General features: G+C 56.9%; 1 protein-coding gene and 1 long non-coding RNA gene across 6 annotated transcripts in view; one reads left to right on the forward strand and one right to left on the reverse strand.

The window, feature by feature from the left end:
* Positions 1 to 8,674, reverse strand: part of NATD1 (N-acetyltransferase domain containing 1) — a 10,361-nt gene extending 1,687 nt beyond the window's left edge. Inside the window, exons 1-2 of the mRNA XM_040630178.1 lie at positions 8,532 to 8,674; positions 1,278 to 1,396 (exon numbers count right to left, since the gene is read on the reverse strand). Coding sequence (XP_040486112.1) covers positions 1,278 to 1,396; positions 8,532 to 8,637 — 225 coding nt within the window. The 5' untranslated portion in view covers positions 8,638 to 8,674. The remainder of the gene's footprint in view (positions 1 to 1,277; positions 1,397 to 8,531) is intronic.
* A 300-nt stretch (positions 8,675 to 8,974) lies between these two features.
* Positions 8,975 to 14,044, forward strand: LOC103658476. Of its 5 annotated transcripts, none has more exons than XR_005834751.1 (3): positions 8,975 to 9,195; positions 10,700 to 10,860; positions 12,330 to 13,245. It is a non-coding gene; the product is annotated as an uncharacterized LOC103658476 (long non-coding RNA). The 5 variants fall into 5 exon arrangements; XR_567183.2 differs by lacking the exon at positions 10,700 to 10,860 and adding an exon at positions 11,256 to 11,425; XR_567185.2 differs by lacking the exon at positions 10,700 to 10,860 and adding an exon at positions 13,523 to 14,044 and having other exon boundaries at positions 8,981 to 9,195; positions 12,330 to 13,172.
* Positions 14,045 to 18,143: the final 4,099 nt, after the last annotated feature.

The raw sequence follows: 18,143 nt of genomic DNA on the forward strand, positions 1-18,143 counted from the left end.
GGGGGGGGGGGGGTGGAGAAGCGATGAGGGTGCCAGCGATGAAGGGCGGCCTTCATCACGGCTGTGGTTGTTCTCACCAAGGGCTCAGGAGACAGCGAGCGAGGGCAGGCCCCCTACCCCCAGTGCCTTGCAGGATGTCCTGCATACAGTTGGTGTTTAATAAGTGTCTGCCGAAACAAAGTGGAGGACAGCCTGGGTGGGGCTGGCTGGTCTGATGAGAGAGGAGGAGCACTTACTGAGCACCTACCAGGGACCCTGTGCTTACAGCCCGTGTGAACCGCCAGCTCCACACCCCTGAGCAGGCCTTGCTGCGCCTCCCTGTCCACACCCCATCTCAGGGCTCACAGCCCGAGACCCTCGAGGGACCGGATTCCAGTCTCTCCTCCCATTTCACAGAAAAAGAAACGGAAGGCCCACGAAGGCAGCCATCAGAGGCCACATGGTGAAAGCCTCCGTGCCCTCGGCAGGCAGGGCTCACGGGAGCCACGGACGGGGGCATCCAGAAGATCCCACGGCTGCCAAGGCTCCCCAGCATTAGGGAGGGGTGCACCCAGCTCCACGGCCCGCCTCCCCCCTACCCGGGTCAGTGACTCTCAGAGTTTCCTCCGAGGCAGCACGGGACAAGCCCCACAGGGCAGCGCGGAGGCCGGGCCCGCTCAGGAAGAGCCAGCTGTGTCTACAAGCCCGGGCACGAGCTGCTGGCCCTGGCGGCGGCAGCCAGATGAGGAGAGGGGAGGGGGAGAGGAACACAGCCCCGAGGTGGGGGAGCAGGTGGGCAGGGCAGCCAGAGGGAAGACCATGGGAGCTGTGGTCACGAACGGCTCAGGACCACGAACGGAAGGCCAGCCTCTGTTCCGGGCTGCAGTTCCCCGCAGGAAGCCCGCACCTGCTCTCCAGCCGGCCTGGGCTCTGGGGACGCAGGGCTCAGGGGCACAATGGGACGCAGGCCGCTGTGCTCGGACAGTCCTCTACCTGCTTGTTCAGGAACTTTACTGAGCACCTATCACGTAGGGGCCGGGCCCGGCCAGCAAGCCGCTAACTTACAGCAGGTGTCTGTGGCCCCGGGGGCCTAGCTCCACACAACCCCGGGCCTGGGCCCAGACCCGCCACCGCAGAGGAGCCGGGGGAGGGCAGAGCGCTGCCGGACAGCCGCCCGCTCCCAGCTGTAGCCTGCTGGCAAGGTGACGCCGTCCGCACTCTGGCCACGACACAGGCCCGGGCCGGCCCCCCAGGGCCACGGTTGAGCCAAGCGAGAGGGCGGCACCCCCTCCCCCTACCTTAGCCAGGTGCTTGGCGATGCCGCGCCCGCGGTAGGCGTCGGGGACCTCGGTGTGCTGCAGGTCCACAATCCGCTTGCCCACATACTCGTAGAGCAGGACGGCCCGGTCGTGACATCCTGCGGAGGGAGGACGGCCAACAGGTGAGGCCCGGGACACACTTGGGGCTTAAGTCACGCAGATGCAGGGATGGGAGTCTGGAGCCAGGGTGCCGGGGTTGGACCTGGAATGACCTCTCTGTGCCTCAGTTTCCTTACCCATAAACGGGGGCATATAATAAAGCATTCCTCGTCGCGTTGAGAGGACCGAGTGAGGTCATGTCTACACAACGCTAAGAGCAGTGCCTGGAACACAGGAGCACGTGAGCCTTTGCTCTGGTAACCCCTCTCAGCACACGTCATCCACCCAGCCAGCCACCCTATCTGTCCATCTGTCCCTTCAGCCCTGTATCCATCCGTTCCATTCGACAGATGTTTGCAGAGCCCCAGGCACTGTTTCTGGTGCTGGGACTCAGCTGCAAACAAGCCAGACAGAGCCTTGCCTGTAGAAGGGGAGACAGAGGGTAAACAAGAAAAGCAAGTTAATTAGCTTGCAGGGGTGGGGCAGGGACGGAGGGCGTGCTGCGTAGAAACAGGAAGCAGCAGAGGGAGTCATCCGTGGGATGTCTCCGGGAACTGTGTTTTGGCAGAGGGAACAGCCAGTGAAAAGGCTCTGAGGCAGGCGTGGGTCTGATGGGTTTGAGGGACAGTGAGGAGGCTGGGGTGGCAAGCAGTGTGGGCAAAGGGGAGGGTGGGGGGTGCTGAGGGCAGGGATGTAACAGGACCAGGTGCTGCAGAGACTTTAAGTCACTGTGAACTGGGAGCCACAGGAGGGTGCTTGACAGAGGAGGGACCCGAGGTGACTGGGATTTCACAGGACCCATCTGGCTGCCACGAGAACAGACCCGGGACAGATGAAGGGAGACCAATGAGACGGCCGCTGCACTGGCCCATGTGAGTGACGATGGGGACGCGGACGTGGGTAGAGGCAGGGGGGTTCGGGAAGAAGTCGGACTCAGTGTTGTGAAGGTTTAGCGGCAGGACTTGCCGGCGACCTGGCCGCGGTGAGGGAGAGAGACGGGTTCGGGACGACTCCACGGTCCATCGTTTCAGGCCACTGTACGTGTACGAGGGACAAATAAAGCGGGTTGGGGGTGAGAGGGGGCCATTTAGCCAGGGGCAGTCTGCGGAGATCCCTCCAAGAAAACCTCGGAGTTGAGGGGGTAGCTGAGGGAGGGACGGGCTGAGGACTCGGTCGATGGAAAGGCCCTGAGGTTAGAAAACACAATTCAGGGGCGCCTGGGTGGCTCAGTCGTTAAGCATCTGCCTTCGGCTCAGGGCGTGATCCCAGAGTACTAGGATCGAGTCCCGCATCGGGCTCCTCCGCTATGAGCCTGCTTCTCCCTCTCCCACTCCCCCTGCTTGTGTTCCCTCTCTCGCTGGCTGTCTCTCTGTCAGATAAATAAATAAAATCTTAAAAAAAGAAGGAAAAAAAAAAAAAACCACATTCACCAGTTCTAAAAGGAAGCACGTCAATGCCAAGTGTCTTTCTTTAATTTTTAAAGCAAATAATCTCTCATGTGTTTTAACTTCAAAGCATCCGAGAGAATTCGCTCCTCATTGCTGCCTGGGCTCCCAGCCCGTGGTGAGTGTGGAGGGCTGACAGGCCAAGAGATATCAATGACCAGACCAGGGTCTCACAGCAAATCGGACATGGCAACAGGCTCTCATCCCACGTGGGAGGCTTTCTGTTTCTCCCCAGAGCTCCAGGAGGAGGCTGTAATTCATCTGCCCATTTCCAGATGGGGAAACTGAGCTCCACAGACCCAAGGACCGCGGCAAGTACCAGGTGAAGCCGGTACCCAGGCCTCCCTCCCGACCCTCAGCCCCACCTCAACACGCCTCCTACCCCCTGCCTCCAGGCCTTTGCCTCCGCAGTTTCTTCTGTCTGGAATGCCCTTTTCCCTTCTTGGCCCCAGCGCGGGTGGCCCCAGTCCCGCCTCCTCCCCACACCTCGGGATCCCCAACGTCTCCCCCTCTCTGCAGGCCGAGCGACGGCCACCTGCCCCCGCTGGGTGGCATGGGACTTGGCTCTTGGCTCCCGCGTCTGTACCGGGGAGTGAATTCGGCTCACCCAGTAGGGGAGAGCAGAGATCGGGAGGCTATTTTGGGCCTGAGCTGGTCACCAGTCACTGAAGGAGCTGCGGCCTGTCTGCCCTGGCCATTTAAGGACCCAAAACTCACGGAAGGCCTACTATGTGCTGGGCAGGGTTTGGAGCGCTGTGCCTGCAGCCCTGAAGAAAACTGACTCCACCTTCCTTCAGGGAGGGAGACAGATAAACAATACCATTGTAATAGTAGAAACTCGAAGGTGATAAGCTGGGATACAGCAGAGAAGGCAGGGGGCTGCCATCTTACATGGCGTCTACAGGGAGGCCTCTTTTGAGCAACGACCTGGAGGAGGTGAACGATCCGATCTCAAAGGAGATGCAGGGGATGAGCTGTCCGGTGCCAAGAAGAGCACGTGCAAAGGCCCTGAGGTGGAATGTTCAAGGATCAGTGAGTGGGCGGGGCTGAACCCGAATGAGGGACAGAGAGCAGTAGGAAGCCATGTTGGGGTCCTGGCGTTCCCGGGCTGGCCTTCAGGGAGATGACAGGCAGCTCACACCCGTGGGGCCCTGCCACGGGCAGTCCTGTGCTCGGCTCTCTCCACACACTATTCGTCACCACCGTCTTGCAAAGTGGGTAAGATTCTTACAGCCCTGTTTACAGATGGGGAAACTGAGGCTCCAAGAGGCAGTTACACAGCCTGGCAGCATGTGGGGCTGAGCTCAGAGTTTGCTGGCTGAAAGAGGTACAAAGAGGCATCTGGGGTCACCCGTGTGAGGGAGAAAGCTCCATGGTGAACCCCCCCAACTGGCCAGGCCGCAGCACTCTAGGCTGGGCAGGACCCAGGCCCCTAGCAGACTATCTTGGCACACCTGGCCTATGGCCGGGCACCCACCTCGGCCTTAGAGGGGCAGCGAAGGTCACCTTGTCCCAGCCACCGACACCTGACCCGGCCCAGTCCACCCCTACCCCACCAAACTGGTCTGGAGCGCCCCAGGAAAGGGCCAGCCTCTCGTGACTCAGGCCAAGATCAACGAGGTCCTCCACGCCTTGCCTTCCTCTCACACGCTGCTCTGACCCTTCAGCAGTGCACGGACATAACCTTCGAAATGTGCCTGGAATCTGGCCGCCGCGCCCATCTCCGCGGGCACCCCCTTCCGGCTGCCTTGCTGGCTTCCCTGCATCCGGCCACTGGATCCCGTGTGGCCTCTGCGGGGGCCCGGGTCCAGCCACACTGGCCTTGCTGTCCTCACACACAGACAGCTCCCGACCCCCCAGCCTTTGCCGCGCTGTGCTGGTCGCCTGCTCAGGCCCTAGGCCCTTATCTGGACGGGCTTCGTGAGCTGTCAAGCACTCCGAGCCTCACAGCAAGGGGGTCAGTGCTTGCCATCGGGGGCACAGGGACAAGCCCAGGGCAGGCTGGAGCTCTGAGTTCCAGTCCCGGCTCTGCCAGGTGACCTCAGGCCAGTCCTGACACCTCTGCGTCCAAGCCCTTACCTGTCCTGCCTGGGACCATCGCTGCCACCCTCCTGGACCTCAGAATCACCTCGAGACCGTGAACTGGAACTAGTTTTGAGAAAAGGGAAAGCTGCTCCGCTCGGCGGGGGGGGGGAGGGGGCCTGCCCTGGGTTTCTCCACTCTGGTACCCTCCACCCAGCCCCAACTCAGGACCGAAGTCCCCGGGAAGCTACCAGGAGACGCGGTCACCAAGAGATTGTCTGCCCTGGCAGGTGGAGAAAGAGGAGCTGCGATTCTGGGTGGGAGACGTGGGATCTTTGCAGAGGGACACGATCCCTGCTCTGGCCAAGCCAGGCCTGAGAGGAGGGCCAGTGGATCCAAACCCCATGGTACAGATCAGGACACTGAAGCGGAGGCAAAGCCAGAACCCGGGCCCCTGGGAGGGGCGACACCAGTGGCTCGGAGGTGGCTTTGACAAAGGGGCTGCAGCCAGGAGGCACTGAGGGCAGGGCCTGGGGCTACCCAGGGAAGTCCCTCCACACAGCGGGCGAGGCCCCTCGCCACACCACGCGTCCTCTCCCACCCTCCCTGCTCAGCAACACTGCTCCAAGGGTCACGGGACACTGTGGGGTGGCAACATGGGGTCAGGCCTCAAATCCAGGATTGGGATCTGAATGCCATGGGACTCGGTGCTTCGCTTTCAGTCCTGCGGCCTTCGAGGGTGCCGACGGAGGCCAGAGGTACCCGCTAACCCTCTGGGGCCTCAGTCTTCTCATCTGCAAAATGGGGGTCAGGAAGGAAGTGGAAACCACCAGGATCCTAGGACCCCCAGATGACCCTCCTCCCTGCGGCACGTGGACAGTCAGTCCTGGCTGCGAGCAGAGAGGGAAGGTCAAGGAAGGGACCGCCCAGGGGTGGGGGCTCAGTTCTGGCTTAGATGCCACTGGCTGTGGGCCCTGGTCTCCCTGCCTACGAAATGGTGACATACAAGCTAGTGTTTCGGAACGTGAGATGGGGGCGACAGGCCTGGGCTGCAGCATTGCCTCACACGCCACGTCAGTAAGAGCCATGCACACGTCCTTCTCCGTCTGTCCGGGACCGGCCATGTCTCCGCCGCCCTGCTCACGACGTCCGGACCAGTGCAGTAGCTAACTCCCTGCTTCCGCCTTGCCCCACACAGGCTGCTCCCCTGGTGCGGCCAGACGGAGCCCGGGACACCACCCAGCCTCTGCTCAGGACCCTCCGAGGCACCCACCTCGCAGGGAGTCAAAGCCAAGTCCTCACTACGGCTTCCGTGGCCCCCGTATCACCGCCCCCCCCGCCCCGACCTCTTGAGCGTATCTGCTGCGATCCTCCAATCCTCCCTTCTCCATTACTCCAGTCTCTACCGCCCTGGACTCACGCCGGGCAACCACAGGGCCTTTGCTGCTGCTGCTGCTTCCCCTCGGAGTGCTCTTCCCGCTGGAGCTCTCCCTTCCTTGTCTCTTTTAGGTCTTTACTTAACTGGCCCCTTCCCAGAGCGGCCCTCCGGGACACCTGATTCTAAACAGCAGCCCTTTCCCGACATGTCTTTCTGCTGCCCTGCTGTCTTCTCACCAGGCCCTTGCTTTCTAGGACACTTTACACCTTCCTTAGTGTCCACGTCCTTCTAGACTGTCCGTCCACGAGTACTCAGCACCTAGAGCAATGCCTGGCACACAGCAGGTGTGCAGTTAAGGGCTTGCGGAGTGAATCCCAGTTCTTCCACCTCCAAGGTACAGGACCCTGAGCCACTCGGTCACTTCCCTGCGTCTCGGTACCCTCATCTGTACAACAGGAAGAGCCGTTTCCCCTCACCCCTCCCTCGCATGCCCACGGCCTGCCTGGGACACAGGGACTGCCACGCAGCTGCCCCAGCTGTGCCCTCACGCACAGCAAGAGCTTGCTGGAAGCTTCTCAGCACAGCCCTGCCAGGGGGATGGCCCCGGAGCCCTGGGGCTGCTCTGCTCTCAGCCCAAGCACTCACCTCTCCCAATGGCTACAAGGAGCCAGTCTCCAGGCCTTGCCCTGTAGTTCAGCAGACTCTGTGCCACGCTGTTCCCCTCCCCAGCCGAGGCCGGACTGGGCCCCGACACAGATGATCTCCCCCCACGCCCCATACGCACAGCCGGACCCCACCTTCCAGGCTAGAGAGAAGCTGGCGGCCCCCCACTCCTCCCTGGGCTGGGCTGGGGGATCCCCAGTCCATTTTATAGTTAGCCACTTGAGGAAGGGAAGGAGACAAGTTTAGAAATATGGTGAGGATGTCCAGCTTTGACCACAGCCAGTTAGAGGGGTGGTGTCCTCTGGCTGTACTGATTCGCAAAAAACCAAAAAAAACAAAACAAAACAAAAAAGGAAAACCCCAAACATTCCCTTTTTCTTCTGTCCCTGTGAATGTATAAAGGAGCCTCTTGGGCCCCCGAGGGAACCAGAGGCCTCTCTGGAACCTCAGGAAAGAAGATCTGAAAAACCACAAGGACCCTCCCCACAAGAATGGCCAGCCCTGAGTGTCAAGGCCAGCTGGGCCGCGGCGAGCAGCATGGCGGTGGAAGGACTTACGTCCACGTGGAAAGAACGCTGTGTAGGGTCAGCTGGGCCCAGGTCTGAGGTCTGGGACTTTGTGATGCGGGGCAAGTCACTCCTTCGCTAGGGTTCAAACCTCAATCTACTCATCCGTAACGTGAGGTGAAAATGTCCCCATCACAGGGAGGTTGTAACAGGGATGTGGTGGGGCCCGAGAAACGTCCATGCCCCAACCCCAGCCCCGAGAAACTTTCTTTACAGAAAATGAAGACTTGACTCTGCTTTCTGGTTTTAAAAACAACCATCGGTCTGTAGAGTAGCTCTTGCTATGGGCTGCTAGCGGTATTCTAAGCCTTCTTTACCCTCAGGACAGCATTTCATCCCTACAAGCAGGGGACAGGTGTGCACTGGTGTTACTCCCATTGCCCAGATGGAGAAACTGGGGCACAGAGATGAGGCAACTTGGCCAAAGTCTCAGAGCCAACAGGGCTGATGGTGACACCTTCCCAGCCATAGTCCCCACTGAGGCAGACACCCTGGTCTCCCTCAGCCCCGGAAGATTCCCCCAACTACCCCCGTGCAGAAAAGCTAAAGTTCCCAGGGGCGGCAAGAAGCCATTTAACACCCGGGGAAAGGGAGGCGGTCACCCTTGACCCACTCTCCAGGATCTCCAACAGCAGCCCTCAGGGGGTGTCCAACACGGAAAACTGCCGCGCTTGAGCGGGTCCCCTGCGGCTTGAAGCCCGGTGCTGGCAGCAGAGGACACGAGAGCTGACCCTACTCCTACCTCTGCCTTCCCCGGGGGTCCCCTGCCCGCCTGCCCGCGGTGCTCCGCCTGGACACGCCTCTCCCGGGCAGCCCGCTCCTCCCAGCCCCGCGAGTCGGCCGCGCCCCCACCTAGCCCGCGAGCGCGGCCCCGGCCTGCTCCCCGAGCGCTGGGCGGAGCGGCACCGGAGCGGCGGCCGCCGAGGCCACCCCGCGGCGCGCGCTCGCGAAGCCCCTCCCGGGCTGCGGGCCGGGGGCGCGCGCCCCAGCTAGGGGGCGGCCTCGGCGGGCCCCGCTCGCTCGCAGACAAAAGGCGGGGGCGGGCCGGACGCCGCGTTACCGTTGAGCCGGACGGTGAACTGGCGGCGCCGGCGGTCGTGCTCCACGCGGATGGGGCAGCCCTGCTCCAGCGCGCCCAGCGGCACGGCGGCCGCCGAGTGCGCCATCTGCGCGCCGGGCAGCGCCGGGCAGCGGCCGCTGGGACCCGCGTCCCGCGCCGGCTCGGCGGAGCCGGGCGCGCGGAGAGGCGCGCGGGCCCGCGGCGGCGGCGGTGGCGGCGGCGGGGACGGGGGCGCGGGGCGGCCGGCAGCCCGCGGCCGGGAGACCGCAGGCGGCGGCGCAGAAACTGACACTCGGCGGCGGCCGCGGCGGCGGCAGCAACAAAAAAAAAGGAGGGGGGCCAGGAAATCAGCTGTGAGGTCACGTGCGGCGCGCAGCCAGTGGGCGCGCGACCTTTTTGTTTTGATACATTCCATTCGACTCTTAAAGGGGCCGTGCGCCTCCCTGGCCGCGTTCCCCTCGTCGCTCCCAACAAAACAACGCGAGCCGCATTCGCGTCAGGGACACTTTTCCCTCTTGCGTTTGACCCACAGGCAACTTTGCCCGCCCCCACGGACCCGTTCTCAAAAAGATGTAACGACCTATGAGGAGTTCTCATCATCCTCTGGAAGCCACCATTTATTAAGCACTTGCTGTGTGCACAGCTTGTGCAAAGCCAAGCCCTGGTAAGCTACGGGGAGCGCTCAGTAAGGACTCACTGAGCTCGGTGAGAATTCTCAGCGCACGCCTGAGAAATAGGTATGCTTGACTCCATTACACAGATGAGGACTAGAGGCCCAAGGCGCTCAGCGGTGATTCGTAAGCAGCAATGGGAGGGTTGGTGGTGACGTTCCCACCCGTATGCAGGTGTGGCTGGTGAGGAGCAACAATCCCGGGAAGCCTTGTTTGGGATAGGGGTGAAATGCCAGCTCACCCCAAAGAGGCGGAAGTGTAGGAAGAAACCTTGGAGACCCCTGGATCCGTTCCAGAGATGGGGAAACTGAGTCCCAGAAAAGGGGCAGGGACTTTAACTAGGACTCATAGGACTGCGGGGGGGTTGGTGGTGGTGGTGTTGGCAGACTTCCTTTCCGAAGGCGGACTTCACCTGCCTTCCCTCTACCCTCATCTGGTTCACCCCTGAAGCGGCGCGGGACCTCCCCCCCGTTGCTGCCTACCAGACACCTGATTGCAGGTTGCCTTTTACCGGTTGTTTACTAAGATGTAAGCTGGACGTTCATTGCCACGTGACCGCTACCCAACTCACAGTAGAGAGCACTTGTGTTTCCCTCGCTCCCTTCCAGTCAGCGCCCCACCCTTTGGGGTAACCGCTGTCCTGGACTAATTTGATTTTCCTAAAACGTCACATAAACAGAATCACAGAGTATGCACTTTGTAGCGTTCCGTTTCTTTCGTTCAACATTTTAATCTATGGCATTCATCCATGTTGTGTATTTTCCATTGCTGAATGGTATTCCATTGTGTGGCATATACCATAATTTTTATTATTTTTATTTATTTAATTTAAGTAGACTCCACCCCCAATGTGGGGCTTGAACTCAAGACCCTGAGATTGAGAGTCTCATGCTCTACTGACTGAGCCAGACAACGCCCCCCCCATAATTTCTGATCCGCCCACCTCTTGGTGGGCATTTGTGTCGCTTTCAGGTTTTGACTATTATGAATAAATCTTGAACACCTCTTTTGAACACATTCTTGAGCCCTCTTTTGGTGTCCCTACTGTCGCATTCCTGTTGGTGGCTACCAAGAATGCTGGGTCTCACTGAAGGTGTAAGAGAAACGGCCAGACCTTTATGAGACCAAATTATGAGAAATTGTCAGACCTTCTTCCAAAGTGGCTGCAGCATTTTATGATCCTAACAATAATTTTGAGAGTTCCATTTGGTGGTGTCGCCCTTTGCACTGTAGCCATTCTGATGAATGTGAAGGGTTCTTTGGGTGGCTTAAATTTGCATTTTCCTGATGACTGATGATGTTGAGCCTTTTTCAAATGATTCTTGGCCATTTCGATATCCAATTTTGTGGAGAACCTGTTTAAGCATTTTGCCCATTCATTTTTCTTCTTTCTGATTTATTGGAGGTTTATTATTTTTTTCATAGCTTCGTCGTGAGTCATTTGTCAGATATATTTACTGAGACTATCCTAGCCGACTTTTTTTTTTTTTTTACAAGAGTTATCATGGAGTTTGGAAACAAAAACAAAGCTGAGGAGTGAGTCATTATGTACAAGGAGACAGAAGAGGATTCTGGGGTCAGAGGGGGCCTTGACCTCAGCTGAGTCAGGGCCAGTTACAATGCCGAGCAAGCAAGATGTGACCTCCTATATGTCTCAGGTGACTTCTTTGTCTCCAAAGAACTTGCTTCTAGAAATTCCATGAACAGGCCGTTCTGTTTCCCACTCTGGGCCTTTGCTTGTGTTGTTGCTCAAACATCACCGTCTCCAGGAAGCCCTCACTGATGCTTCCCAGTCAACGTGGGTCCAGGGGAGATTCCTCTCTGAATGAGTCCCTGGCAGAGCCCAGTGCAGACCAGGCCTAGCAGAAGAGCCCAAGATCCTCCGCGGTTTTGACTCCTTTCTTTCTCTCCTAGCTTTTAATGTCTACTAGCTTTCTGGGGTCTTTAAAACTTGCAGAAATCATTTGGGAAAGAAGGCACTAGATCAATAAAACGTAAGGTGAGCAACTAATATACACCAAGCTGAATGGATTTACCTTATGTTTTCACCCAGAGCATGCTGGCCATGAAGGAGAACTTGGGGATGCGTTGCTGAAAGAACGTGTGACCCCAAAAGTTAGAAAGTAAATCTGGGTCCCAATAGTCTTGGCGTAGATGAGCCCTGGGTGCTTAAAGCCCCTATGGCTGGGACCTGGTGGGGCCACATGGAGACCAGGTCTATCTGTAAGTTATCATTTATTCAATCATTAATTCATTTAGCAAATATGTATTGAGCACCTACTGTGTGCCAGGCACTATTCTAAGGGGACACAATGAAACAGACCAAGGTCCTTGCCCTTCAGGAGCTTACGTTCTAGCAGAGGGAGAGACAATAAGCAAAGAAAGAAATAGATACATGGTCTATCTCATGGAGACAAATGCCCCAGATATTCAGCCAGGAGGGACGTGGGCAACGCTTCTGGAGGAACTTTCAGACAGGGTGGCCAGGACACACCTCTAATGACTTGGGGTCCTTTAATGAATGATTTGAAGGAGGTAAGAAAGTGAGTCAGGAGATGTTGTGGGGAAAAGCGGTCTAGGCAGAGACGACAGCCAATGCAAAGGCCCTGAGGTGTGTTTAAAGAACACACTGAGGCCGGTGGGGCTGGGGCATAGTGAGCTGGGGAGACAGGTGAGGCTGAAGGGCCTGGGGGATAGACTGAGCGTCCTCGCTGACCACAGCGAGGCCTTCGGCCTTTCCTCTGAGCCAGGAGGGAGCTATGGGAAGGTTTTGAGCAGATCAGGGATGCAGTCTTAGGTTTTTTGCTTTTCTTTTTAATACTGGAAAATGTCAAATATACAGTATATATAAATACATTGAAGAGTAAAGTCAAGGTCAATGTACCCATCGTGACGGAGGTTTTCATTTTGGGGTTTTTAAAAGAATTTTCAACATTTCAGGTCACGCCTACATATAGTAAAAATGACTTTCAGCGCATAGCTCTGAGAAATGTGTACCCTCCCGTAGCTAGCACGGCAACCAAGTTATGAACGTTTTATCATCCCCCCAAGTCCCCTGAGCCCCTTTTAACCTCTCCCCCACCCCACTCTGATTTGTTTTCTGTCCCTGTTGTTTCGTCTTTTCCAGCACGTCGTAGAAATGGAATCATGCAGCACGTGGCCATCTAGGCGCTCTCCTCCAGTCAGCACGGTGTCTTTGTGATGGGCCGGGGGTGCTAAGCCTGTCAGCAGTGGGCTCCTGAAAGTGACAGATTTAGAATCTGAGCCAGTCTGTCTGCAGACCTGTGCTCCTAGCCCCTCTAGCTCTCTACCCCGGGCCTCAGTTTCCTTATCTGTGAAATCGAGTTCAGGGCTACGCGTAACGTCACCAAGCATCCCATCTTCTCGCCGTTGGAGGCTGAGACCCAAGCAGGCCTGGCTCGTCCATCCTGACCCTGCTCGGAGACCCCAGGCCAGTCACAGGCCTTCTCTGGGCCTCGCCCTCACTCCCGCAGCCCTAGCTGACCCCCTAGGACCTCGGCTCTGCCAGGCCTGTGTGGAATGAGTGTGGGCAGGGTGGGTGGGATTCCTGCCCTGCTTGCCAACCCAACATTCTTCCCAGTGAGCCCCCACCCCCTTTCCTCATCTGGACCCCGGCCGCCCCCACGCCCATGGACAGAGCCTTCACTTTTCCTTTTAATGCCTCTACTGTTCTTCTTTCCTGATTAGGTGCACAAGGCGGCTCATTTAAAAGTTTCAGAATACACAAAAAAATATCAACAGGGTAAAAGCCCCTCCGAAACCTACCTCCAAAGTCCACCACTGTTCGCAGGTGGGCTGTGTGTCCTTCTAGACGTCGGCCTTCACTCATTCCTTCACTGGCTCATTCGATGTTTTTCAGCCACTGCTGTGTGTTCTGGTTTCTGGAAGACAGTCATGAAAAAGGCAGAGGCTGGAGCTCTCTACACAGACGTTTCTTCCTAACACAAATGTAATCAAATCATATTCACTGCTTTGTAGTGGGTTTTCTCCTTTTAACAATATACTGTGAGCATTTTCCTTGGTTAATATATGAAAACCACAGCTCATTCTTTAAGAACGTTTTTCTTTCCCCCAAAGATTTCATTTATTTATTTGAGAGAGAGAGAACGAGTGAGAGATAGCACGAGCCAGGGTGAGAGGCATAGGGAGAGGGAGAAGCAGACTCCCCTCCCATCAGGGAGCCCAACGTGGGGCTCGATCCCAGGAGCCTGGGATCACGACCCAAGCCGATAGCAGACCCTTCACCGACCGAGCCACCCAGGCGCCCTAAGAACGTTTTTACATTTAATTTTTGACTAGGCAATATGTTCACGTGTGTGAAACACTAAAGGGAAGCACATCCAGGCAACCGGGAACCGCCGTCTACCTGATGCCCGCGGCTTCCAAGCTCCCCGTTCCCCGCCGGCCACGCGCAAGCGATTTACTTGTTTCTTAGGACTTTGTCCAGACTTCCCACACATACACCTGAGTACGTACGAGTAGAGATTCTTTCTTCCCATTTTTAATCCCCACATCAGCACAGAACCCTGAAGGGTGGCGTGTCACCTGCTGGGACGTCCCCGGGGCCCAGCAGTGTCCCCACTCCACAGCTGTGCAGCCTGCCGTTGATGGAATCTCATGATGTCACTAGCAGATGACAAGACCCTAACCATTCTCTTAGACACAGTCCTTTACTGACGGCCAATTGGGTCATTTCTAAATATAGCGTCTTTGTCTCCACGGCTGAATCTTCTGTCTCGTGGACGCAGTGATTAACCAGCTCTAACCAGCTCCCTGTTGTTGGGCATTTAGGTCAACTTCCAATCTCTCACTGCATCGACGTGAACGTTTGCACAGATGTTTTTGCCGACGTTTGCAACTGTCTTCCCAAAAACACATCGGCTACCCGCAGCACCCCTGGAGCGCTCCCCTCTCCGGCTCTGTGCTGAGTGCCTTCCGCGTGCGATCCCATTAAATCCTCACGCTCACCCGGGGCCGCGGGGGTCATACAAATGAGGGCACCGGGCTTTGGGGAGGCTGAGGACTGTCCGTAGTCTCCTCAGGGGTGGGTAGTGAGCTGGGATTTGAACGCAGGTGAGGCTGAGTCCGGAGTCTGGCGTGCCCAGTAGAGGACGAGCCACCAGGTGGGCGCGACCGACAGGACCTTCCCAAGGGCAACGATGGCTCCCTCCTGAGAAGACCCGGTGTCTCTGAGATCATCCGGAGCAGATCGGGGTCCAAAGGGCAGCGGCTGTGGGGCCCAGGCAGGTTACGAGATTGAGGCAGCCGGGCTGGGTGTCTGACGAAAGGGAGCCGTGTGGCGTGTGGCAGAGGGGGGACTTCCCGCCCCGTCCAAAGGGGCAGCGCTGCTCACCCCGGCTCTGCTGACTGTCCCCCGTGGGAAACCTGTCCTGGTTTTTCAGGACGGGGTGGAAATCAAATAATAAAGTGGGGTCTTCTTACGTTTAAATGATGGCAACTGGTTAGAGAACACAGTGAGATGTAAACTTCTTCAAAATAAAAAAATTAGGGGAGAAGAGCAGACAAAACCAGAATAAGCCATTCTGGGCGAGATCCTGGTTCAAACAAAAACTCCAGCCATGAAAGATGTGTTGGAGATAATGGGGTAACTGGAGTACGGATCATGGATTGGACAGAACTACAGCTTTTTCCTTTGCTGGGATAATCATATCGTGGTTACAGGTGAGAATGTTCCTGTTCTTCGTGCTGAAGGGTTAGGAGCGAGAGGTTATGATGGCAGTAACTCACCCTCAGACGATTCAGAAAACAATGTGTCTACGTGGGGGGAGAGAGAGGCAGAGAGAGAGGGAAGCATTAGGGATGGCCATCCCAGCCTTCAACTGCTTGAGTGTTTGAAATGTTTCATAATAAAGATTGGGGGTAAAAAAAATGTATATGGGTGCTCGAAATGGCCCCCTGTTTGCCACCTATCATTTAGCTTAATTATCCCCTTGCCAAATGGGAAAACTGAGGCCCAAGGAGAAGGAAGAAACCTCTTTTTTTTTTTTGCCACCAATTTACCTTCCTAATTCGTTTTCCTCAGCCAGTGTGAGAGTGGGTGCTTGGGCTGGTGGTAATAGGGCACTTCCTGTCCCCTGGTCTTTTCTTTCTCTCCCACCAGAGCTCTAGAGAATTGTTCTATTAGAGTCCCATTTTACAGAGGTGGAAACTGAGGCCTAGAGAGGGGAAAGTGACTTGGCTGAGCTTTACATCAAGTTGGGGAGGGAAGCAGGTCCTCAGGGATTCCTGTCTACCCTTCTATACCTAGAGCGAGAGCACTGGCTTTGGAGTCAACAGGCCAGGCACTGCCACCAGCTTTGCTGTGTGACCTGGGAGGCTGACCTAACCTCTCTGAGCTATAGTTTGGGGTGAGGAATTAATGAGGTGATGTGTGAGAAGGCCCCTGACCCGCTGCCCTGTGAACTGTTGGAGCCGTCACATGTCCCTCTGTCCCTGCAGTCCCCAAATCTCAGAAATCTCAGGATCTCCCGCTGTTGCACACACCCAGCCTGCCCCAAAGAGCCATTGCTCCCCCATCCAGCCCTTCTCTTCCCCAATCCCAGAGCCACCTGGATGCTGTGGGCCCCCAGACTTGGCCCAGCTCTCTGGGTGTCTCCTCCTATCGGGGGGCCACAAGGCTTGGACTCATGACGTCACCCTTCTGAGCATCGGGTCCCCCCAACCCTTCCCCGCCCCGCCCCAGGGCTTTTTATCTTTATTGACCTGGCTTCCCTGGTCCTCCCCAAGCTTTTTTTTTTTTTTTTTTAAGATTTTATTTATTTATTTGACAGAGAGAGACACTGAGCAGAGGCCGGGGAGCTGCAGGCAGAGGGAGAGGGAGAAGCAGACTCCCCGCCGAGCAGCAGGCCCCATGCGGGGCTCGATCTCAGGACCCCCAGATCGTGACCTGAGCCAAAGGCAGCCGCTCAACCGACTGAGCCACCCAGGCGCCCCGATGACTCTGACAAAAGTATCCAGTTCTGTAACCGGCATCACAAGCATCCCATAGAGTATTTCCTTCACTCCCAAATTTTCCCCGTGCTCTTTGGCTGTTAACCCTCCCGCCCCAAGTCCCTGGCAACCTCTGGTCTGTTTGTGCCGCTGTGGTTTGCCTTTTCCGGACAGCACCCTAATGGACTCGCATGTGATGTCGTCTTTTCCGTGTGGCTTCTCTGAGTCAGCACGTATCTGCCGCGCAGTCCTTTTTCCTTGCTGAGGACTATTCCATGCACAGATAGACCGCAGTTCGTTTTTCATTCACAAGTTTGTGGACTTTTGGGTTCTTTCCTGGTTTTCGTTACAAAGAAAATAGCTACTATTAATATTTGCATACAGGTTTTTTTCTCTTTTTTTTTAAATAGGCCCTATGCCCAGCGTGGAGCCCAACATTGGGCTGAAGCTCATGACCCCCGAGATCAAGACCCGAGCTGAGACCAACAGTCGGACACTTAACCGACTGAGCCACCCAGGCGGCCCTACACAGAGTGCCCGTGTGTGTGTGTGTGTGTGTACACGCAGGTTTTCATTTCTCTTGGGGGTGGAAGGGCTCCTAGGCAGGTGTGTATTTAATTTTATAAGAGGCTCTTCCCCAGAGCGGTCACACCAGCGCGTTCCCACCAGCGAGTTTTCCGGCCGACGCTCGGAATCGCCGTCTTTCAAGTCGGAGTCACTCTCATGGGTGCGCAGTAGACCGGGCTGTGGTTTGGATTCGCATTCGCCTAAGGACTAACGAAGCTTATCATCTTTTCAGGTGCTCCTTTGCCATTCGTGTATCTTCTTTGGTGCGGTGTCTGTTCAGATCTTCTGCCCATTTTTTATTGGGTTGTTTGTTTTCTTAGTTTTGCGTTGTGAGGATTCTGTGTATATTCTGGGGACAAGCCCTTGACCAGAGATATGTTTTGCAAATATTTTCTTTGGGGCTTGTTTTGAGGATTCAGTAGCACCATAAATGTTCAATAAGTGGGTGCTTTTATCATTATTATTCTTACTACTACTCTTGCTTTATTACTGTGTTTTGTCCTTGTGGATAGAACCAAACTTCATGCCTCTTAGTCCAGAGCTCCCAGCGGCACCTGCCACTGGAGGCTCCCCTGGGCCTCTAAGCCCAACCCTGCGGTCGCTTCAGGCTGGAACCCCCCCTCCTCCAGGCCTCCTTGGGAGCCCAGGACGTCTCTGTGTTGTTTGTCGTTTGCAATATTCACTTATCAAAACCAACCAGCTGGCCGAGGCTGCTTGGCTGGGCTGCTGCTGGGAGGGGAGCGTGGCCCGGAGGAGACCTCCCTGCCCTGCCCCCGGGGCAAAGCCACATCCCTCCCCACCTCCCGCCGGCAGCCCTGACTCCGGTGTGCCGGGCAGGCAGGGACGTGCTCCCTCCTTTCAGCCTCATCACAACACCCAAGATCTGATTTCCGTTTGCCAGAAGAGACGACCGAGGCTTGGAGAGCCCATATGGCCGCCCGAAGTCCCACAGCCCAGAAAGGGTGGCACCGAGGGGGAATCGCAGGTTCTCCGGCTACGCCCGGGGCGCGTGCGCACACGCTCACTCAGCAGCCGCCCAGCTCGCGCTCTCTGCTGAGCTGAGAACAGCTGGACGCAAACAGCCACTGTTTACTAGCACCCTGTCGGTGCCAAGCACAGGGCCCACAGGAGTTATGCTACCCTGGGGACAGCTGTTATTGGCCCATTTTACAGATGAGGAAACTGAGGCTTGGAGAGACCCAGTGACTCACTGGATACAGTAGCGGCAGAGCAAGCTTTGCAGCCAGGCACGCTGTCTCCTCAGCCAGGGTGCTTGACCGCCCGGCCACACTGGGCCCACAGCCCTCGTCCCTTCCGCGGGTCCTGCCCAACCTGGGTGGCCAGCTGTTCTGTGCTCCCAGGCACAGTCCGTGCGCATCGTCCCTGCCGGCCACAGTACCGC

This window comes from Ursus maritimus, unplaced genomic scaffold (assembly GCF_017311325.1).
Source record: "Ursus maritimus isolate PB19 unplaced genomic scaffold, ASM1731132v1 scaffold_14, whole genome shotgun sequence".
Classification (NCBI taxonomy): domain Eukaryota; kingdom Metazoa; phylum Chordata; class Mammalia; order Carnivora; family Ursidae; genus Ursus; species Ursus maritimus.